Raw genomic sequence first — 23,724 nt, forward strand, 5'->3', positions numbered from 1 at the left:
AGTAAGAACAATTGGGAAAAGAAGGCTAGACTTAGGAGGTGACACCTGAGTAGAAGTTCCAGACCAAGGTCTTCTTCGGGGGGGGGGTGTTATTGTTTTATTTGGGAAAATGAGCAGGGTCTTCTAAGGAAAGGCATATACTAAGCAAATGTATGGAAATGGAAAAAAAAAAAAAGATCAACACCTTCAAGAGATCCAGGTTCCTTACAAGGTGGCGGAGTTACTGGAAAAAAAGGAATGGATCAGTGCATTCTCCTCAACTATTTTTCCCAGCTACTGCTTCTCTTTACCATATATTTTAATATTTATAATAAATTAACAGCCTTCTGAAGAGAAAAAGAATCATTCTTGACTAGGAGCCAGAATCTTGAGGCTCCACTTCCACCCAGTTAAATAAAACTGAATGTTTTGATTTGATGAATCATATTTACTGCAAAACCACCTAACTCTGCTGCAAGGTTTTGTCTTTGAGCCTGATGCAGTAAATGCAGGAGCTTTGGGGTCAGACAGTCCTTGGTTTAAATCAAGACTCAGTGAAAGCTGTGTGATTTGCGCTGATAATGACATAAGCAACTATGACTTTCCCATGCGTTTTTTCACCTGCCACCCTCAAAACCAGATCCGCTGAAACTTTAATGCGCACAGTACCACTTGGGGTTCCTGTTAACCTAGGGATTCCGATTCAGTAGGTCTGGGGTGGGGCCTGAGATTCTGCATTTCTAATGAGCTCATAGGTGATGTTGGCGGCCACCGCTACTCTGTGGACCACTTTTGAATACAAAGGTTAAAAAAGAGAGGTTTCCAGCCAGCAGTATCATTATCACTTGGGAACTTGATAGAGGTGAAATATGCAAATTCTTGTCTCTCCCCACCCTCCCACACCCAACACACACACGCACCAGATCCTGTGAGGCCAACAGCCAGTGTTTTTTTGTTTGTTTGTTTTTAAAGATTTTATTTATCTAATTGACAGGGAGAAAGAGAGGGTGAGAGAGCACAAGCAGGGGGGGCAGGAGAGGGAGAAGCAGGCTCCCCACCCAGGAGGGATCCCGACCTGGCGCTCCATCCCAGGACTCCAGGATCATGACCCGAGCTCACCAAGCAGACGCTTAACTGACTGAACCACCCAGCACCCCCCCCCCCCCAACACCCAGCGTTCTAACAAGCCCTCCAGGTGAGGTCACTGGCTTCCAAACCTGACTGCCCACTTGAATCACCTGGGGGCGGGGTGGGTTAACTACTACCGGGCATCAGGCTTTCTCAAAGCACTGCCAGACGACTCTAATATGCAATAAAATTTAGAAGCCCATAAAGTCGACAACTGAACCTTGATGGGCCTTATTTTCCGCCCGGGTAAACGTGAATAAAATCCACAACAGCTCCTGCCTTTGCTTCCAAATTTTGGCATCCCCACCCAGCCTCAGACGGCCGCAATCCCAGTTCGCTCTCCGGGAGCCAAACTCCCCTCCCCGCGTCCCGCAGCCTCCGCCCGAGAGCCAGAGGCGGGATCGCCGGTCGGCGAGAGCGTCGGCGGCGGCGAGACTCGATCGGGCCCCGCCCGCACCTACGTGGCTCCAGGATCCAGCCCCGGTGGGCTCCCGGGACAGCGCGGGAGCGGGACGCGCATGCGCTCGGTGCCCGCCCGGCCCCGGCTCTGAGTAACGGACTCGAGCTCCCCCCACCGGAAGTGGGCGGCCGCGCGGCGAGAGGAGCCGGCTGTACCGTGGCGGCTGCGGGCTGTGGTCGCGGGGGTCCGAGGGGCTCGCGCTTCCCCCTCCGCGCCATGGCAAAGGCCGCGGACGTGGTGCGGCTGCTCCTGGGCTCCACGGCGCTGTGCTTCTCGCTGCTCGGCGCCCGGACGGCCTCGGCGTCCAAGGCGGTGACGGCCCACTTGGCCGCGAAGTGGCCCGAGACCCCGCTGCTGCTGGAGGCCAGGTGGGTGCGGGCCGGCCCCTCTCTGCCGAGCCCAGCGCGGAGGGAGGGTCGGCGGGGCTGCGGGCTCGCGGGTCCCTGCCGGCCCTTCGGACCCCGTCTCGCCGGCGGCCGGCCCTCCAGCTCCTTGCACGGCGGCTGCAGGCGCCCTCGTGCTGGGCGTCGGGGCATCACCTCATCCCCTGCGACCCCGTGCGCGGCGCTCACTTGCAATTCCTCCCCCCCCACCCCAGTTCCTACTTTGCCTCGCCCACGGTTTTCCAAACTTCGGGGCCTTTGTTTAACTTGTTTGGATTTCATTAGCGTTTACGAAAAAGAAAGGCAGAGCGGGAGCTGGAGTGTGGCGTTTAATGCGGGCAGCTTCCATTGACGTAGGCGGTTCTTCTTAGGAGACGGTATTGGGAGCACCTAGTTTCACAGCGACTCCATCGATCGGCTCCTAGGCTTCCTGCGGAGAAGGCAGCTTCCCACAACTCAGTTCTTCCCCGAGTGTCCTCCGCTGAAATTCGTTCATATCACTTTGCAGAAACAAAACTTAGAGCTGTTGAATTTTGCTTTTAGTATTCTAGGAGTTAAAATTTGAAAGTTCCTTTCTTTAGTTAGCAAGAACTTTTTAACACCAGTTTTTGACAGTTTGCCAAAGAAACAGCTTATGGTCCTAAAAAGAGTCCATCACCTGACACTACACTGCATATTTAAGATACTAAAACAGTGTAATTGAGATATAATTAACCCTACATATTAGTTTCAGGTGTAGTATTCAGTATTTGTATATATTGTGAAATCATAGCCATAAGTCTGGTTAACATCCACCACCTAACATAGGTACAAGTTTGTTTGTTTTTTTTTCTCATGTTGAGAACTTTTAACATCTCTTAGCAACTTTCTAATATGCAGGCCCGAACAATAACTGTAGTCACCATCCTATGCATTATGTACCCATGACTCATTTTATAACTGAAAGTTTGTACTGGTTAACCTTACAAATAAGTTCTTTTACCCGCAGAAACGGACATATTCGGGAATAATACAGAACTGCAATTAGGAACTATCAAATTATGGCAAAACCATAGGCAAGTCTAACAAAGGAGAGGAACATTATTTTCTGGAGACTGAGAGAGTTTGGAGGGGTCGTTTGGAACAAGAGTCTTTGGAGAAAAGCCAGAGTGGGTATGATGACAGTTTCTCTCTGGCTGACTTGCAGGACGAGTCAATTTCTTGTAGGAGATGCAAAATTCATCTTTCTCTATTAGGGCCTATAATTGATGATTCCTGTTGAAAATTTTCTGTTAGGAGTCTGCAATTGACAGTTCATACTGTAATTGACATGGAGTGGTACAGCAACCCCTTCTCCATCCCTAGTCCACTTTGAATGAAGTTTCTGTTTAATAATTTTTACATTTCACCCTTTTGATCAAAATCTTTCCTTGAAAGCATCACTGACCAAAAGTCAGGTTTCATATTTAGTGGTTTTGTCGCTCAGTGCCAGAAGGGATCTTTCCTACTTGTCTTGTCCTACATTGATGGAAAGTAGATAGGTTTGGAAACCACTTAAAAGCCACATTTGAGTGACAGGAAGGGAAGTACCTTAAGATTTTTCCTTCCTAACCATCTAAAGTCTGTATGATTTCAAGACTGTTAAGTACTAGAGATCCTCTCCTTATTGGGTACATCATTTTTATAAAAGTTTGATAGGCGACTAAATACAAAAATAATTATATAAAAACAGAAGAAGTAACATAACTTCCAAATTGTATGATGGTTCTAAATGGGGCCCCTAGGTCAGAAAGTATCCAGCTGAAGGTATATACTGGCACTTATTCCGACTTAAGGGAGAAAAGTTCTCCCGATGGAGGCAATCCTAGAGTCCTGTATGCCTCCTGGGAGTCCCCATTTAAAGTAGCCATGAAGACAATACGGTAAGAGCACACTGGAAGAATTAACCACGCGCCTTTGAGAGATTCAGTGCAGGTATAAGCATGAAGCAATAACTAATGAAATTTTTGCAAAAATAGCAAAACTTCAAAAATAGTACTGTTATCTCAAAAGAACCGTTTGAAAAACAGATGTCCAGTAATACAGCCTGTAAGGTTGCAAATTCAGAAACCATGAATTTGAATAAGAATTCAAAATCAGATAATAGTGCAGATGAAAGACATTCGTAAATTCTGAATCTTCTAACCCTTCAGAAAAAGCAAGTGAAATTTAATTTGTCATGGGATCATGATGAATCTGTTGCTGAAAGGCCATACTCAAGAGGTTTCTCCCTTTCACAAGGGTTTGGGAAATATGCACAAGAGTATTTCCTTTCTAAGAAAGAGATAGTAGAAGCAAACAGTGCAGAAAAGGTATATAGGCCTGTTCTAGATAAGCTGAGAAAACTGTATCGTCAGATGTCTGCTTTCATTCGAGGAAATCTTTGCTTGGAGGTCCCCAAATGGTGTAAAGATCAGTCAGGGTTTAATGATTTCTCTAAATGAGTCCCATGAATCCAAGAGCCTGTCCCTTGGAGTTTGGTGCCACAAGGATTAGCAGTTCCTGATAAGAGCCTTTCCAGCAAGATTGAGTAGTCTTTCTGGAGGTGCCTTTTTCTAGACATGAAATCTCCAGTTTGCAAGATGTGATGCTTAAGGTCATCGTCTTTCAGCAAGGAAAAAGATCACTCTGCCAAACACAGTTTTTCATAGAAGTAATTAGGCTTTTTCATCATTGAAGTATATCCTCTTTTATCTACTGTGGGCCAAAGGAGCTGTAAGAGCCAAGTGCATTGGTCCTCCATGACCATCTCAAAGGAGGAGAGTCTGAGTTTCAAAGGGGTGGATCTGAGATTTAAAAGAACCAGTGGCAGTGCTCTTGGTGAGGGTATTTGGAGGATCTCTGCAAGTTTTGCCAATTGAGTCTTAATAGTGTTGTTAATATGCTCAACTCACTGAGGATCAAGGATGATCTACATCATGACACTGATAAAGCTGGGCAAACAGCGCAGACGTCAAAGCACCCGCTCAGTAAAGTGGGCTCCCAATCATTATGAAGTTTGAGAGGGTTCCCCAGGTAGAGATCACTTTTCTAACAGAATTTTTAGTCACAGTAAAAACAGCAGCCTCTCTACAAGGGAAAGCTTCAGTCCACTGAGAAAACATATGGACTGTTACTGAAACTTGTTTCTATCCATGCGATGGGAAAGCACTATGAAATCCATCTGTGCAAACAGGTTTCCCTGAATTATGTTTTTGACAGGTGGCGCAAGTGAGGTAGGCCCTTCTTGTAACCTCATTAATATGTCCCCACCAGTATTGGTTCATGAATACTGTCTTGTGTCAGTAGACCACAATGGTTTAAGGCACATATAGTGGTAAGTAGTAGGAACTTGGAAGATTTCTGGTAGGGCCAGATTGTTATTTGGTCCAAACCAGAGTTCTCTCTTTTTATCGAACCAACAATTATTAGATTTCCAATATTGTTTTCCCCTCTCGGGCAATTGTTAGGTAGCTCCTCTTTTTTTTTTTTTTTTGAAGATTATTTATTGGAGAGAGCGTGAGAATATGCGCACGCACACATGCGGAGGGGAGAGGCAGACTGCCTGCTCGACGGGGAGCCCGGTGTGGGGGATGATCCCAGGACCCCAAGATCATGACTCAAGCCGAAGGCAGATGTTTAACTGACTGAGCCACCCGGGCACTCCACTTGTTGGGTATCTCCTGGTGGTCTTTCTGAATTATCATTTGCAGAACATCTCTTTGGACCATGACAGGTTTCTTTGAGAGCAGTGTTTTGGGCAGAAATATCAATCAGATGGTTTCCTTTGGTCTCAGGATGTTGAGTCTGGAATGCCCCGGAGCCATAAACAGCCCGAGCAGCCAGCAAAATGTGGCATCTAACAAATTTTGGACATAAGAGCCATTTTTAATTTTAGTCCTGTTGGAGGTAAGGAATATTTGTTTCCATAATCCAAAGTCATGAGCTACCCCATAGGCACACCTGCTATCAGTATAAATGTTTACGGTTTTGCCCTTAGCCAAATACAGGGGTGGTTAAAAGGGATCCCATGATGATTTCGTCAGGAATGTCTCTGAGGCCAGGGTAGTATCAGTGGGCCGTTGGGTCTGATTGTTGACTGTCATACCCTGTGGGTTCCTGTGTTTTGGGGTGAGTACTCCCAAGGTTACTCCCTTCCCTCTCATATGCAGAGACACCTATGTCTTCCTGATCTTTCCAAATAATAGGGTGAAGTTTTGCCTTTTTTAGTAAAAATTCCAGAAATTGAGCCATAAGAGAGAAATTTGGAATCCAGTTTCAACAGTAGCCAGCCAGTTGAAAAAAACCTTGTAATTGGCCTCAGTTTTAGGTTTTTGGAAAGTTAAGAATGCCATGAAATCTCCCTAGATTCAAATGTAGGCCTTGTTCTGAAGGCAGGTTCCCTAAATATCAAACTTGAGTTTGAGCAAACAAATTTTTCTTTGGAGTGTTTATTTCCCTTTAAGGCCAAAAGTTTTAACAGATGAATGCTGTCTTCCTATGAAGAGGTTTGAGAAGGAGAACGGAGAAGCAGATCATCTAGGTATTTTAACCAATTAGAGCCTATAAAAAAAACTTAACATCCAAATCAGCTTCTAAGGTGTGTGAAAAGAAGGACTCTGTGAAACTGGGGGGCATTACTGTCCAGGTGTCTTTCCATTTTTCCTAAGTGAAAGCAAAACGATACTGGTTGATCTTTATCACCCGGAATGCTAAAGAATGCATCGTGTAGATGAGTTACAGTGAAAAATTTGCTGCCAGTGGGAATGGATGTCCATGTATGGGTTAGGAACAGCAGGGTCCTGAGGGATAAACAATGTCATTTGTTGTTCAGAGGTCCTGCACAAACCTCCATCCTTGGCCATTGGATTTCCTCATAGGTAAAATAAGCATATTATAGGGATAATAACGCCTTGAGCTTTGTAATCTTCTGTCATGGTGCTTGATGCCTTGAAAGGCTTCTTTACTTATAGGATATTCATTAATTCTCAGGAGAGGTTTTGAGGAATCTATTTGAGTCTTGATGGGAGGCACACTATGAATTCTGCCAATACTAGTTGAAGATCTTGTCCGTAGGGGATGGACCCAATAGGGCAAATGATCAGTGTCCTCGGACTCAGCAGTAGTGTTGTCAGAGTCAGAGCAAATAAAAGATGTCGAAGGGTCATTTAATTTACCTGGTTGCCTATTTTGATTACTGAATTCAGATTCTAGAATTATTTCCCCTTTTGGGAGAAAGGAATTCTGGTGTATTTTTCTAAGAACTCTCAGCCCAGTAAATGAAGAGTGATGGAGGAACGAAGGAGAAAGGTATGGGTGTCAGAGTGCTTAGACAAAAGGGAGTAGGTTCGGAGATAGGAACCCGGTGAGGTTTATTGGAGACCCCCCCACTTTAGTACTCCAGAGCAGGGACTGCTTCATAGCTGTGGGGGGCTGAGCACCAAGAGTGCAGCTCTGGTGTCAGTGAGGACCGAGATGCATTCCCAGTCTGAAGAGTGGTTTCTCTGAGTCGATTAAGGAGGAGGACTGGGAAGAGCCTCTGTAGCTCCTTGGAGCCCTGTTCTTGGGAATTAAGAGGACCCTGGAGATACTGGCTAGGGGGCTGAAGGTGCCAGGAGCTCCTAAGCCAATAACAACTTTTCCCCCAATATCCTGGCTCTTTGCAAATACTAAAAACTAGTATGTTTTTTGTTTTGTTCAGGGGCTTTCATTTGCCGGAGATGAAAATGAAGAATTTTAAGAATTTTATTTTGTGTGTGGGGGCGGGGGAGGGTGGTGACACATCTAGGATGACTATATCTAGAATAAACACAGTTTCGCATTCAACCCTGTTCCTTTTAACTAAATGAGAATGCACTATAAACATTGAATTAAATGCTACCTACACGGATTCAGCATCTAAAGGAACATCAGAATTTAAGGACAATTTGGAGGTGATTGCAATAGTCATGAATGGGTTCGCCAGGCTTTTGTGTGCCAGCCTAAATCAACAGTGATTTTGCTCAATCAACAGGCTTGGGAAAAGCTGCTATGCTTGCTCAGTGGAGATTTCCAGCAAGTGTTTTAGCATCTTGCCGAAAGTTAGGTGTCTGTTTCTCTAAACCCCTTTCAGGAACTTCTCCGTGGAGTAGTTTTATCCAGTGTTTGGCCCGAACCTCACAAACAAGCATGTGGATGAATTGATACAAATCTGAGAAACCAGGTTGCTAAGTTTGAACAACTATGCTAAATTCTTCAGCAAACCTATCGAGGTCCTCAGTCACTTTGGGGGGAAAAATAATTTCAGCTAGAGAATTAGAGGAGGGAAACTGAGGGTATAGAGGAGGTGCAGGCAGTATGGAAAGGAAGGAGGATGATGGCATGGGAGGCAGAGTTTGAGCACAAGGTGGCTGCCGCATCCTGAGACAGGACAGCAGGGAGAAAAGCGAGACCTCAGAAACTATTGTGTCTTTGTAATTGTTTGCCTCAGCTAATCTAGAAATTGTATTTTTCTGAGAGGCAATTTTAGATTTCTGATAACCTTTGGAAGCTTCAGAACACCAATCCAAATAGGCATCCACACAGCTTTGACAATTTCAGAGCCATGGTGGCCCAGTTCAACCTTCAGAAAAGTGTTAGGGGAGATCAGATAATGGCCATTGCAGTTCTAAATTACTTTTGGTTAAGTCGCTGCATTTATTTAGAAATGTGGATGAAGAGGAACCGTAGTTTTGTTTTTTTTTTTTAAACATTATTTGTTTCAGAGGTACAGGTCTGTGATTGATCGGTCTTACACAATTCACAGCACTCACCGTAGCACATACCCTCCCCAGTGTCCATCACCCAGCCACCCCATTCTTCCCACCCCTCTCCCCTCCAGCAACCCTCAGTTTGTTTCCTGAGATTGAGTGTCTTATGGTTTATCTCCTTCTCTGGTTTCGTCTTGTTTCATTTTTCCCTCCCTTCCCCTATGATCCTCTGTCTTATTTCTCAAATTCCTCATATCAGTGAGATCATATGATAATTGTCTTTATCTCATTATTTCGCTTAGTGTAATACCCTGTAGTTCCATCCACGTTATTGCAAATGGCAAGATTTCATTTTTTATGGCTGCATAATATTCCTGTGTGTGTGTGTGTGTGTGTGTGTGTGTGTACACACCACATCTTCTTTATCCATTCATCTATTTATGGACATCTAGGTTCTTTCCATAGTTTGGCTATTGTAGACATTGCTGCTATAAACATTGGGGTGCACATGCCCATTCGGATCATTACATTTGTATCTTTGGTGTAAATACCCAGTAGTGCAATTGCTGGGTTGTAGGGTAGCTCTATTTTCAACTTTTTGAGGAACCTCTTTAGTGTTTTCCGGAGCGGTTGCACCAGCTTGCATTCCCACCAGCAGTGTAGGAGGGTTCCCCTTTCTCTGCATCCTGTCATTTCCTGACCGGTTACTTTTAGCCATTTTGATTGGTGTGAAGTGGTATCTCATTGTGGTTTTGATTTGTATTTCCTTGATGCCGAGTGATGTTGAGTACTTTTTCATGTGTCTGTTGACCATTTGGATGTCTTCTTTGTAGAAATGTCTGTTCATGTCTTCTCTCCACTTCTTGATTGGATTATTTGTTCTTTAGATGCTGAGTTTGATAAGTTCTTTATAGATTTTGGATACTAGCCCTTTATCTGATGTCATTTGCAAATATCTTCTCCCAATCTTTGGGCTAACTCTTAGTTTTGTTGACTGTTTCCTTTGCTGTGCAAAAGCTTTTGATCTTGATGAAGTCCCAATGGTTCATTTTTGCCCTTGCTTCCCTTGCCTTTGGTGATGTTTTTAGGAAGAAGCTGCTGTGGCGAAGGTTGAAGAGTTGCTGCCTGTGGTCTCCTCAATGATTTTGATGGATCCCTGTCTCACATTGAGGTCTTTCATCTATTTTGAATTTATTTTTGTGTATGGTAAAAAGAAATGGTCCAGTTTCATTCTTCTGCATGTAGCTGTCCAGTTTTCCCAGGACCATTTGTTAGAGACTGTCTTTTTTCCATTGGACCTCCTTTCCTGCTTTGTCAAAGATCAGTTGACTGTAGAGTTGAGGGTCCATTCCTGGGCTCTCTGTTCCATTCCATTGATCTGTGTTTCTGTTTTTGTGCCAGTACCATACTGTCTTGTTGATTACAGCTTTGTAATAGAGCTGCAAGTCCAGAATTGTGATGCCACCAGCTCTGGTTTTCTTTTTCAACAGTCCTCTGGCTATTTGGGGTCTTTTCTGGTTCCATACGGATTTTGGAATTATTTGTTCCATTTCTTTGAAAAAAGTTGCTGGAATTTTGTTAGGGATTGCATTAAATGTGTCGATTGCTCTAGGTAATATAGACATTATTTGTTTTTCCAATCCACGAACATGGAAAGTTTTTCCATTTCTTTGTGTCTACCTCAATTTCATTCATAAGTATTCTATAGTTTTCTGAGTACAGATTCTTTGCCTCTTTGGTCAGACTTATTCCTGGGTATCTTATGGTTTTGGGTGCAGTTGTAAATGGGATAGACTCCTTGATTTCTATTTCTTCTGTCTTGTTGTTGGTGTAGAGAAATGCAACTGATTTCTGTGCATTGATTTTATGTCCTGACACTTTACTGAATTCCTATATGAGTTCTAGCAGTTTTGGGGTGGAGTCTTTTGGGTTTTCCACATAAAGTATCATATCAACTGCAAAGAGTGGGAGTTTGACTTCTTTTTTGCCAATTTGGATGCCTTTCATTTCTTTTTGTTATCTGATTGCTGAGGCTAGGACTTCTATTACTGTATTGAATAGCAGTGGTGACAGTGGACATCCCTGCCGTGTTCCTGACCTTAGGAGAAAAGCTCTGTTTTTCCCCATTGAGAATGGTATTTGCTCTGGGTTTTTCATAGATGGCTTTTATGTTATTGAGGTATGTACCCTCTATGCCTACACTATGTAGAGTTTTGATCAAGAAAAGATGCTGTACTTTGTCAGATGCTTTTTCAGCATCTATTGAGAGTATCATATGGTTCTTGTTCTTTCTCTTATTAAGTATTGTATCACATTGATTGCTTTGCAGATGTTGAACCAATTTTGCAGCCCAGGAATAAATCCCACTTGGTCGTGGTGAATAATCCTTTTAATGTACTGTTGGATCCTATTGGCTAGAATTTTGGTGAGAATTTTTGCATCTGTGTTCTTCAGGGATATTGGTCTGTAATTCTCCTTTTTGATGGGGTCTTTGTCTGGTTTGGGGATCAAGGTAATGCTGGCCTCATAAAATAAGTTTAGAAGTTTTCCTTTCATTTCTATTTTTTGGAACAGTTTCAGGAGAATAGGTATTAGTTCTTCTTTAAATATTTGGCAGAATTCCCCTGGGAAGCTGTCTGGCCCTGGGCTCTTGTTTGTTGGGAGATTTTTGATGACTGCTACAATGTCCTAACTGGTTATGGGTCTGTTCAGGTCTTCTATTTCTTCCTGGTTCAGTTGTAGTACTTTATACCTCTCTAGGAATGCATCCATTTCGTCCAAATTGTCTAATTTGCTGGCATATAGTTGCCAAGAATATTAATATATTCTTTTTTTTAAAGGATTTTATTTATTTGACAGACAGAGATCACAAGTAGGCAGAGAGGCAGACAGAGAGAGAGGAGGAAGCAGACTCCCTGCTGAGCAGAGAGCCCAATGCAGGGCTTGATCCCAGGACCCTGGGATCATGACCTGAGCCGAAAGCAGAGGCTTTAACCCACTGAGCCACCCAGGTGCCCCGAATATTAATATATTCTTATCATTGTATTTCTTTGGTGCTGACTGTGATCTCTCCTCTTTCTTTCATGATTTTATTAACTTGGGTCCTTTCTCTTTTTTGTCCAGGGGTTTATCAATCTTATTAATTCTTTCAGAGAACCAGTTTCCTAGTTCCGTTGATCTGTTCTACTGTTCTTTTGGTTTCTCTTTCATTGCTTTCTTCTCTGATCTTTATTCTCTCTCTTCTCCCACTGGGTTTAGACTTTATTTGCTGTTCTTTCTCCAGCTCCTTTAGGTGTAGGGTTAGGTATGTATTTGAGACCTTTGTTGTTTCTTGAGAAAGGCTTGTCTTGCTATATACTTTTATCTTAGGAACACCTTTGCTGCATCCCAAAGATTTTGAACAGTTGTGTTTTCATTTTCGTTTGTTTCCATGAATTTTTTCAATTCTTCTTTAATTACCTGGTTGACCCATTCATTCTTTAGTAGGGTGCTATTTAGCCTCCATGTATTTGAGTTCTTTCCAACTTTCCTTTTGTGGTTGAGTTCTAGTTTCAAAGCGCTGTGGTTTGAAAATACACAGGGAATGATCCCAATCTTTTGGTACCAGCTGAGACCTGATTTGTGGTTTGGGATGTGATCTGTTCTGGAGAATGTCCCATGTGCACTAGAGGAGAATGTGTATTTTGTTGCTTTGGGATGGAATGTTCTGAATATATCTGTGATGTCCATCTGGTCCACTGTGTCATTTAAACCCTTTATTTCCTTGCTGATCTTTTGCTTAGATGATCTGTTCATTTCAGTGAGGAGAGGTGTTAAAGTCCCCTACTATTATTGCATTACTGTCGATGTGTTTCTTTGATTTTGTTATTAATCAGCTTATATAATTGGCTCCTCCTATGTTAGAGACATAGATATTTAAAATTGTTAGATCTTCTTGTGGGACAGACACTTTAAGTATGATATAGTGTCCTTCCTCATCACTTATTATAATCTTTGTCTTAAAATATAATTTATCTGATAAAAGGATTGCCAATCTAGCTTTCTGTTGATGTCCATTAGCATGGTAAATTGTTTTCCACCCCCTCACTTTAAATCTGGAGGTGTCTTTGGGTCTAAAATGAGTTTCTTATAGACAGCATATCAATGGGTCTTGTTTTTTAATTCATTCTTATACCCTGTGTCTTTTGATTGGGGCATTTAGTCCATTTACATTCAGGGTAACTATTGAAAGATATGTATTTAGTGGCATTGTATTGCCTGTAAGGTGACTGTTACTGCATATTGTCTCTATTCCTTTCTGATCTGTTACTTTTAGGCTGTCTCTTTGCTTAGAGGACCCTTTTTAATATTTCCTCTAGGGCTGTTTCGGTGTTGGCAAATTCTTTTAGTTTTTATTTGTCCTGGAAGCTTTTTATCTTTCCTTCTATTTACAACAACAGCCTATCTGGATATAGTATTCTTAGCTACATATTTTCCTTGTTTAGTGTTCTGAATATATCATGCCAGTCCCTTCTGATATAATAATCTAATATTTCTACCATTGTATGTTACAAATCTCTTGTCCTGAGCTGCTTTCAGGATTTTCTCTTTGTCACTGAGACTTTAAGTTTTAGTATTAGATGACAGAGTGTGGACCTGTTTTAACTGATTTTGAGGGGGTTTCTCTGTGCCTCCTGTATTTTGATGCTTGTTCCCTTCACCAAATTAGGGGTTCTCTGCTATAATTTGCTCCGATATACCTTCTGTCCCCCTATTTTTCTTCTGGGATCCCAATTGTTCTAATATTGTTTTGTCTTAGGGTATCACTTATCTCTTGAATTCTCCCCTCGTGATCCAGTAGTTGTTTATCTCTCTTTTTCTCAGCTGCTTTATTCTCCATCATTTGGTCTTCTATATCACTAATTCTCTCTTGTGCCTCATTTATTCTAGCAGTTAGAGCCTCCATTTTTTTTATCGCACCTCATTAATAACCTTTTTGATTTTGACTTGGTTAGATTTTAGTTTTTATTTCACCAGAAAGGGATTCTTTGGTATCTTCTATGCATTTTTCAAGCCTAACTAGTATCTTTATAATCATCATTCTGAACTCTAGTTCTGGCATCTTACTAATGCCCATATTGACTAGGTCCCTGGCATTTGTTACTGCCTCTTGTTCTTTTTTCAGGCAGGGGGGTACAGGGGGTTGAGTTTTTCTGCTTTATCATTTTGTCCAGAGAAGAATAGATGAATGAGAGAACAAAATGCTAGAAGGGTAGCAACAACCCCAGAAAAATATACACTAAGCAAATCAGAAGAGACCCAAAACTGGGGGGAAAAGAAAGGAAAAAAAAAAAAGAATATGATTAGAGGATGCCTGGGTGGCTCAGTCGGTTGAGCTGCTGCCTTGGGCTTGGGTCATGATCCTGGGGTCCTGGGATCGAGTCCTCCGTCAGGCTCCTTGCTCAGCGGGGAGCCTGCTTCTCTCTCTGCCTCTGCCTGCCACTCTGCCTGCTTGTGTGTGTGTGCACTCTCTCTCCCTGACAAATAAATAAATAAATAAATAAAATCTTAAAAAAAAAAAAAAAGAATATGATCAGGCTGGTGGATAGAACAGAGCCACACACTAGATTTTGGCTATATTTTGGTCAGTTAGAAGAAACTTCCTCCCAAAATTTTAAAGAAAGAAAAACTTATATATACACACAGAAATAAGGGCAAATACAATGAAGGGATGGAATATGACTCTAAAGATGAAAATTTTAAAAGATTTTTAAAAAGGAATTGGTAAGTTGAAAAAAGAAAAATTTTTTAAAAATGATCAGGCTGGAAACTAGAACAAAGTGATACACTAGATTTAGGGTATATGTTGGTGTGTTAGAAGAAACTGTATTCCAAAATTTTAAAGAAAAAAAATATATATATATATATAATGTATGTGTGTGTATACACACACACACACACACACACAGGTTAAATACAATGAAGGGATGGAATATGACTGTAAAAATGAAAATTTAAAAAGTTTAAAAAAGGAATTGATAGGATGTTAAAATTGGAAAGAAGAAAAATTTTTTAAAAAATAGAAAAAGAAAAAAACTAAAGAAAATTAACTTTGGAAGATTAAAGATTCACAGGGAAAAAAGCCATGAATTTTATGTGCAGTATTCCCTTAATATTGGTGTTTTGCAGTTCTCATTGATCGGGTAAACTTGGTCTTGGTTCTTGCTGATCTCCTCAGGGAAGGGCCTGTTGCAGAGATTCTCAAGTGTCTTTGCCCAAGGCAGGATTGCACTGCCCTTGCCGGGGGCCAAGCTAAGTAATTTGCTTGGGTTTGCTCTTGGGAGCTTTTGTTCCCTGAAGCCTTTCCATGCAGCTTTGGAGGATGAGAGTGAAAATGGCAGCCTCCGATCTTGGGGGCCCCACTCCTCAGTGTGCCCTCAGAGAAAAGCAGTCAGTCATGCCTGTCTCCCTGGTCTCTGGCTGCACTCTGTGCTCATCCAGCATGTGACCAAGCATTTCTTTCTCTGGCACACGACCCTGCTTAGAGTTTCCAAACCCAGCAGATTCCTCCAGTATTCTCCCCTGCCACTCCTCCCGCAGGAAGAAGGGGGAGTCTCTGGATCTGCTACTTGTTGGGTCCCTCCTCGAAGAGCAGTGGCCCGACTGTGCCACAGATGATGGTTTATAGCAGCCCCGAGCTGAGAGCCCACTCCTCGGCTCTGTCTTTGCAGCCAGCTACCCTGCTGTCATACCTGAGAGCTCTGCTCCACTCAGGCACCCTTGGTCTTTCTGTGGCCCCAATGGTCCTGAGACCACCCTGTCCCAACGAGGGTTCCAACCCCTCCACTTAGCCACTGGAATGATGTCGCTCCGTGGAGCAGACTTCTAAAAGTTCTGATTTTGTGCTCCACGGCTGTCTTACTTGCTGGGAGCCAGCTGATGGAGGCTCCCTCTGCCCATGGTTTATCTTCCTGTATATTGCCTCTGATTCACTTCTCTGCACGTCCTACCTTCCAGAAAGTGGTCACTTTTCTGTTCATAGAATTGCTGCTCTTCTTTTCTTCAATCTCCTGTTGAGTTTGTAGGTATTCAGAATGGTTTGATAACTATCTAGCTGAATTCCTGGGACCAGACGAAATTTAGATCTCTTACTCCTCTGCCATCTTGCTCCTCCCTGGGACCATAGTTTTTAAACACAAAACAACCAGGGTCCCAAAATCAGGAGCAGGGTGGGGGAGCTCAAAGCATTTTGATACTTGGTATCCCATTTTGTAAGTCTTTTTCTAAAGGAGAAAAAAAAATTCCTAAACAGCACAGTTTCAACAGTAAATGCCTGTTGCAGAAGGAGTCAAACTACAAGCCAACGTAGTTCTAGTAGGAATAGTCCAGTGTCAATAAGGAGTCAGATCAAAGACTTGCACAGTTCCAGTGAACAATCTGGTTCTGAAAAGGAGCTGGACTAACTAAAGGTAGCACACAGTTCTAATAGGAACGGTTTGGTTCCAAAAGGAATTGGACTACAGGCTAGTGTAGTTCCAACAGGAGTGTTCTAATCCCAAAAAGGAATTGGACCGAAGGCCAACACAAGGTACGGTTCCAACAGGAACAGTTTGGTTCTTGAAAAGGAGATCAAAAGCCAAATGAGTACTCTTAGAAAGAACAAGGCCTTAAAATCCCAAAGAAAAGCTTGGAGAGCTCAAACACAAACAGAGCATGGCTAGCGGTCCAGGAGAAAACTTACCCTCAAACTCCAAGGTGGGCAAGAAAACTGGGAACCAAGTTGGCTTTGTGGGTATGGGCCCTGTTTGCTCGCGAGCCCCGGATTGTTAGGGGTCATCTCTGGATCCTATCTCCGATCACCAAATAATGTTAATCTTAAAACAGTTATTTTGCCAAGAAAAATAGGTTTCCTCAGGAATAACAGAATTGAAATTAGGGACAAACAAACAATGGCAAAACCTATGGCAAGTCTAACAATGAAGGAGAGGATTGCTATTTTATAGAAAGGAAATTGGAAGGGGTTGTTTTGAAGGAAAGTCTGTTGGGAAAAAGCAGAAGTTCACGGTGATGATGGTTTCTCATTGGCTGAATTGCAGAGGTAGTCAATTTCTTATAGGCGATGCAAGGTACCTCTTTCCCTCTTGGGCCCTGTAATTGATGATTCTTTCCTATTGAAGATTATTCTATTAGAGGTCTGTAATTGACATTGAGTGGTACAGCTCCCCCTTCTAGCTTCTTCTGGTATTTCCCCTCACCCCTGTTAGTGAGGTTTCCCTTTTTTTTTTTTTTTAAGATTTTATTTATTTATTTGACAGAGATCACAAGTAGGCAGAGAGGCAGACAGAGAGGAAAGAAAGCAGGCTTCCCACTGAGCAGAAAGCCCGATGCAGGGCTCGATCCCAGGACCCTGGGATCATGACCCGAGCCAAAGGCAGAGGCTTTAACCCATTGAACCACCCAGGCACCCAAGGTTTCCCTTTATTAATTTTCACATACTTTTTGGCCACCTCCACCCATTTCACCCATCCAGTGCCTGCCTCTTGCAACCACCAATTTGTTCTCTGTAAATGAGCTTTTTTTTTAAAGATTCCACGTATGGGTGATATCCTATGGTTTCCTTTTTCATGGCTAAATAATATTCTTTTGTATACGTATACCATATTTTCTTTAGCCATTCAACCATTGATGGACACTTAGATTATTTCCATATCTTGGCTATTATAAACAATGCTGCAATGAACATGGGGTGTATATATCTTTTCCAGTTGATGTTTTCATTTTTTTTTCTGAATATTTACCCAAAAGTGAAATTGCTTGATTATATGGCAGTTCTTTTAAAAAAAATTTTTAGGAACATCCATACGGTTTTCCATAATGGCTGCACCAATTTATATTCCCACCGATGGTGAACAAGGGTTCTCTTTCCTCCAAACCTTCAGCAATACTTGCTTTCTCTTTTTGATAATAGATATCATAATAGATATGATAATAGGTATGAGGTGGTATCTCATGGTTTTGATTTGCATTTCCTTGATGATTAGTGATGTTGAGCACCTTTCTTGTACCTGTTGGCCGTCTCTATGTCTTTTGAAAAATGTCTATTCAGAGCTTTTCCCCATTTTTCAAATAAAGTGGGATTTTTTTTTCTATTGAGTTGAGTTGTATGAGTTCTTTATGTATTATCAATATTAATACCTTATCAGATGTATGATTTACAAATATTTTTCCTATTTGGTAAGTTGCCATTTCATTTTGTTGATGATTTCCTTTGCTGTGCAGAGGCATTTTTTTAAAGATTTTATTTTTTTTGAGAGAGAGTGAGAGCATGAGCAGGGTAAGGAGCAGGGGAGGAGGTAGAGGGAGACTCCCCACTGAGCAAGAAGCCAGATACAGGGCTCCATCCCAGGACACTGGATCATGACCTGAGCTAAAGTCAGATGCTCAACTGACTGAGCCACCCAGTTGCCCCTGTGCAGAGGCATTTTAGTTATAGTGCCACTTGTTCCTTTTTGCTGTTGTTGCCTTTGCTTTTGGTATCAAATCCAAAAAATCATTGCCAAGACCAGTGTCAGGAAGCTTACTGCCTATGTTTTCTTCAAGAGGTTTTGTTGTTTCAGATCTTATGTTCAAGTTTTAATTCAAGTTAATTTTTGTGTATGATGTAAGGTTGGGGTGAAGTTTCTTTTGCATGTGGCTGTCCAGTTTTCCCAATACCATTTATTGAAGAGACTGTCTTTTTTCCATTATATCTTCTTGGCTCCTCTGTTATAAATTAATTGGCCATATATATGTGTGTGTGTGTGTGTGTGTGTGTGTGTGTATGTATATATATATATATATATATATGAATTTATTTCTGGGCTCCCTAGTCTGCACCATTGATCAGTGTGTCTGTTTTTATACCAGTCCCATACTGTTTTGATTATTATAGCTTCATGATGTAGTTTGAAATCAGGAAGCCTGTTGCATCTGGCTTTGTTCTTTCTCAGGATTGCTTTGGATATTCAGGGTCATTTGTGGATTGTTCTGTTTTTGTGAAAAAATGGCATTGGAATTTTGATAGGGATTGCCCTTAATCTGTGAATTGCTTTGGGTAGTGTGGACCCTTTAACAATATTAATTCATTTAATCCATGAATAATAGAGTATCTTTCCATTTAGTTGTGTCTTTAATTTCTTTTATCAGTGTCTTATAGTTCTCAGTGTATAGACTTTTACCTCCTTGATTAAATGTATTCATAGGTATTTTATTCTTTTTGATGCAACTGTAAATGGGACTGTTTTTAAACTTATCTTTCTGATAGTTTAATATCAGAAATGCAACAGATTTTCATATATTGGTTATGTATCCTGCCACTTAATTTATTAGTTCTAATAGTTTTTTGATGGAGTTTTAGGGTTTTCTATATATAATATGTCATCTTCAAACAGTGACAATTTTACTTTCTCCTTTGTGATTTAGATGTTTTTTCTTTTTCTTTCCTAATCGCCCTTGCTAGAATTTCAAGTACCATGTTGAATAAAAGTGCTGAGAGTGAGTGTCCTTGTCTTGTTCCTGATCTTAGAGGAAAAAAATTGAACTTTTCACTGTTGAGTATGATGTTAGCTATGGGCTTGTCATATGTGGCCTTTATTATGCTAAGGTTTGTTCCCTCTATGCCCAGTTTGTTGAAGGTTTTTATTATAAATGGACATTGACTTTTGTTTAATGATTTCTCTGTATCTATTGAGGTGATCATGATTTTTATTTTTTACTTCATTAATGTGGATATCTTGTAGACTAATTTGTGGATGTTGAACCATCCTTGCATCTCTGGAATAAATCGCACTTGATTATGGTGTGTGATCCTTTTATTGTATTGTTGAATTCAGTTTGTTAGTATTTTGTTGAGGATTTTTGCATCTGTGGTCATCAGGGATATTGGCCTATAATGTGTGTGTGTGTGTGTGTGTGTGTGTGTCCCCTTGTCTTGCTATCAGGGTAATGCTGGCTACATAAAGTGAGTTTGGGAGCATTTCCTCCTCTTTAAGTTTTTGGAAGAATTTGAGAAGGACATATTACATCTTTGAATGTTTGGTAGAATTCACCAGTGAAGCCATCTGGTCCTGGACTTTTATTTTTGGAAAGTGTTTTGATTACTGACTCAATCTCCTTCATTGAAATTAGTTCAGATTTTCTATTTCTTTAGGAGTCAGTCTTGGTAGGTTGTTTCTAGGAATTTATTTCTTTAAGGCTGTCTGGGTTGTTGGTGCATAATTGTTCATAGTATATTGTAATCCATTGTATTTTATGATACCAGGTGTAATAAAAAGTTTTATTGAATAAAGTACTCTAGCCTGACCTGTGTCCTCTTCCTCAGTCTCTTCCTGTTTCTCCCAGAGTTTGCTTGGATCTGATTCCATAACTCCATTCTAACGCAGTTGTTTTTTTTTCCCCCCCGGTCTTAGATTTATAGTTCCATTGTCCTGGTTTTTATTTCCCTTAAGTCTTAGAACTGGAACTTTCGTAGGATGCTCCTTAAGGTCTTTCACAATCTAGCCCCCTGTGTGGTGTACCAACTTAATTAGTTGTAGTAGGAGAATGGCAGTTCCCAAAAAGATGTCTCCATCCTAACTGCTGGAACCCATGAATGTTACGTTATCTGGAAACAGAATTTTTGCAGATGTAATTAAGGATCTTGATCAGGATGGATGCTAAGTCCAGTGTCCAAGAGACAGAAGAGGAAAAGACCATGTGAACAAAGGCAGAGATTGGATGTAGTCAGAAGCCAAGGAACACTTGTATTCTCTAGAAGCATAAAGAGGCAAGAAAAAATTGTCCCTTAGAGCCTTTGGAGGCTGTGTAGCCACATCACTACCTTGGTTTTGGACTTCTGGCCTCCAGAACTGTGAAACAATAAGTTTCTGTTGCTTTAGGTCACCAGGTTTTTGGTCATTTGTTACAACAGCCCTGGGAAACAAATACAGACTTGATAACTTAATGTGGAGTGTTGCTGTAACAAATAGCTAAAAAATATAGAAGTAGCTGGTAAGTCAAGCAAAAGCTGGAAGAAGTTTGAGAAATTTGTTAAAAAGCCTGGATTGCCTTAAGGAAGCTGTGACGGAAATAGGGACATTAAAGGTGATTTTGCTAAGGACATAGAGGAAAACAGGGAGCATGGTTGGGATGAAGCTTTTGTCATAGAAAATACTTACTCTGCTTATGAGTAGAACGTTGGTAGAAATAAGAACATTAAAGGCACCACTATTAAGAGTTTGGAAGGAAATGAGGGACCTGTTATTGGAAACAAAGATGATCCTTGTTTTATAGTGGCAGAAAACTGGCTGAATTGGACTCTATAGGTGTGTGGAGAACAGAACTTATAAGTGATGAACTTGGGTAGTTAAGGAGATTTCCAAGCAAAGCATTAGAAGTGTCTCTTGGTTTCTCCATGTTGATAGTAAAATGCACGAGGAAGGAGAAGCTAAAGAAGGAGCTCTTAAGGAAAAAGGAAGGCAGCACTTGCTAACTTGGGAGCTTCTCCACCTGTCCAGATTGCAAAGAATGTTAAAATGAGGAAACTCAGTGTTGGGAATGCATGCTCTGGAAAGAAGACCACATATATGGCTGGACAGTCTGTTTCGGTTAGGCATCTGACTCATAGATCCACTCAACCATCTCAGCAGAAGTCAGGAATAGAGGAGGGTTATGCAAGAAGGTTCTGTGAAGGGTGTTTCTGTAATGGCATGACCCTGGTGAGACCTACAGGAGACCCATAAGGACTTTGATTATGTTGCATCAGCAGAAACATTGCCAGCTCATACCCCAAAAGAGACAGAGTCAAGATGAAATGAGACAAGGCTGTCAGACCTTCAAATTTCCATAGGCAGGAAATTGGCCGATATACTACTCGGTTGCAAACATGTACTACCCTTCAAGAAGAAGGAGTAATGAGACTGAGGGCAGAGCCATGGCAGGCAACACAGTGAGTAGAGCATTAAGCCCCTGAGGATTATGCTCAGGGCTTGAAACCCATAATACAATTTGTCCTGCTGTATTTCGAACTTGTATGGGACTGGTAACTCCTTTATTCTTTCTAATTTCTCCGTTTTGGAATTGGAATGTCTATCTTTGGAATTTGCATTTCCGATCTCTACACAGCATTTTGGAAGCAGACAGCTTGTTTTCTAGTTCACAGGTCCACATATGGAGAAGAATTTTGCCCCAGGATGGAGCACGCTCGGCATCTCACTCACACCTGGTTTAATTGATTTACATGAGATTTGAGACTTCTGGTGATATTTACATGTGCTTTTGGCTTAGAAACGATGCTCTAAGGGGTTGAGATTAGTTTGGGGGTTGTTGAGATATAGGGCATATGCGTTTTCTATGTGGGATGATGTGGATTCCGGGGAGCCCAGGGTGTACTATAGTGGCTTGACTGGTGGCCCCCCCAAAAAGATACTCTAGATCCTGACTTTTGGAACTTGTGTTAACTCTGACACCAGGAATTTAGACTTTGGTCTTCTAGAACTATGAGAATAAATTTCTCTTGTTTTAAGCCACTATGTTTGTAGTAATTTGATATAGTAACCTTAGGGAGGCGATGTATTACTCTACAGTCTTTTCTTCATTGATACTTTATTAATGGACCTACCATATTACTTTCTCTTTGGCTCATCCTATCCCCTGATAAAACTAATGTCTTTCTGGTATATTCTCATAACATTTGATCAGTGTTTCTATAATAATTCTTACTGCAAGTTATATATGCTAATCTCTGCTGCTGAAATGTGAGCTTCAAGGGATAAAACTATTATTTTTGTTTATTTTGCCAAGGTACAGTGCACAAACATGGGTACTCAGTATGTATTACTAATAAGTATTCGTTTGGTAGAAGCAACAAAAATATTTTTCTGTCTTTAAAAAAGTTTTATTTAGGGGCACCTGGGTGGCTCAGTGGGTTAAGCCGCTGCCTTTGGCTCAGGTCATGATCTCAGGGTCCTGGGATCGAGTCCCGCATCGGGCTCTCTGCTCAGCAGGGAGCCTGCTTCCCTCTCTCCCTCTCTCTCTGCCTGCCTCTCTGTCTACTGTGATCTCTCTCTGTCAAATAAATAAATAAAATCTTTAAAAAAAAAAAAGTTTTATTTTTTTGAGAGAGAGAGAGACCACGAATGGGAGGGGCAGAAGGAGAGAGAGAGACTATCTCAAGCAGACTTCCCACTGAGCACAGAACCTGATGAGGGGCTCAATCTCACAACCCTGAGATTATGACCTGAGCCAAAATCAAGAGTCAGATGCCCACCTGACTGAGCCACCCAGGGGCCTCAAGAGCATCTTAGTCATACTTGTTTTCCCAAGGCTCAGTACAAAAGAAATAGGTGCCCATTAATGTTGATTCAATGGAAAGGACCTTATATTAGGAAGTGACTTCTTCAGACCACCATCAGAATTCCCTCTGCAATATACCTGACATGTAGAAACTGGTGTCTTATTGGCATAATCTGGATGGAATACTGGTGTGCCCTCATGCACTTACTGGTTCTGTTGTGAACAAATACAAATTGTCAGCAAGTTGCTTGTTACATAAACGAAAGCCTCTCCCACTACAACTTTTACCTAGCAATCTTGACTTTATCCTTTCGAACCAGATTTCTGCTTTTTGACAGTGTAGGAGGCTAGAAGCCTGTAGGTCCTTTAACTGTTGCACTTCACATTTTGTTTTCTAGACTTCATTATTCTGCTCGTGTTCCAGTTTTTAATGTTTCTTGTCATAAAAATTCTAGAAAAGTCAAAGAGGTTGAAGGGAATAAGTGTGGAAAAGGAAGAATTGAGAGTATTGGGTAGATTAAAGGAGCTTGGGAGACAGAAACTTCAGAGAAATAAAAGCTTTCTGTTTGGGGTGCTCCATTTTTTAAAGCATTCTTGGGAATTTCTGTATTTCCTCTCTTGGTCTCTGTCTTTCTATACAGAGAATCTTTCAGTTCAGCCTAGAAATTTGAGTGTCTCTTTTGAGCATGCCCCTATGATGGGCACTGTGTAGGGACCAAAGATGAATGAGGTTATTTCCCCTACCTAAAGAAATTTCTAA

The 23,724-nt window shown here is 41.5% G+C and overlaps 1 protein-coding gene across 1 annotated transcript in view; it reads left to right on the plus strand.

Annotated features, from left to right (window-relative positions):
• The first annotated feature begins 1,710 nt into the window (after positions 1–1,710).
• UGGT2 (UDP-glucose glycoprotein glucosyltransferase 2) overlaps positions 1,711–23,724 on the plus strand; it is a 189,050-nt gene continuing 167,036 nt past the window's right edge. Inside the window, exon 1 of the mRNA XM_080798047.1 lies at positions 1,711–1,935. Within this exon, the coding sequence (XP_080654173.1) occupies positions 1,784–1,935 (152 nt within the window). The 5' untranslated portion in view covers positions 1,711–1,783. The remainder of the gene's footprint in view (positions 1,936–23,724) is intronic.

The sequence above is a fragment of the Martes martes genome (assembly GCF_963455335.1).
Source record: "Martes martes genome assembly, chromosome: 3".
In the NCBI taxonomy this organism is placed as follows: domain Eukaryota; kingdom Metazoa; phylum Chordata; class Mammalia; order Carnivora; family Mustelidae; genus Martes; species Martes martes.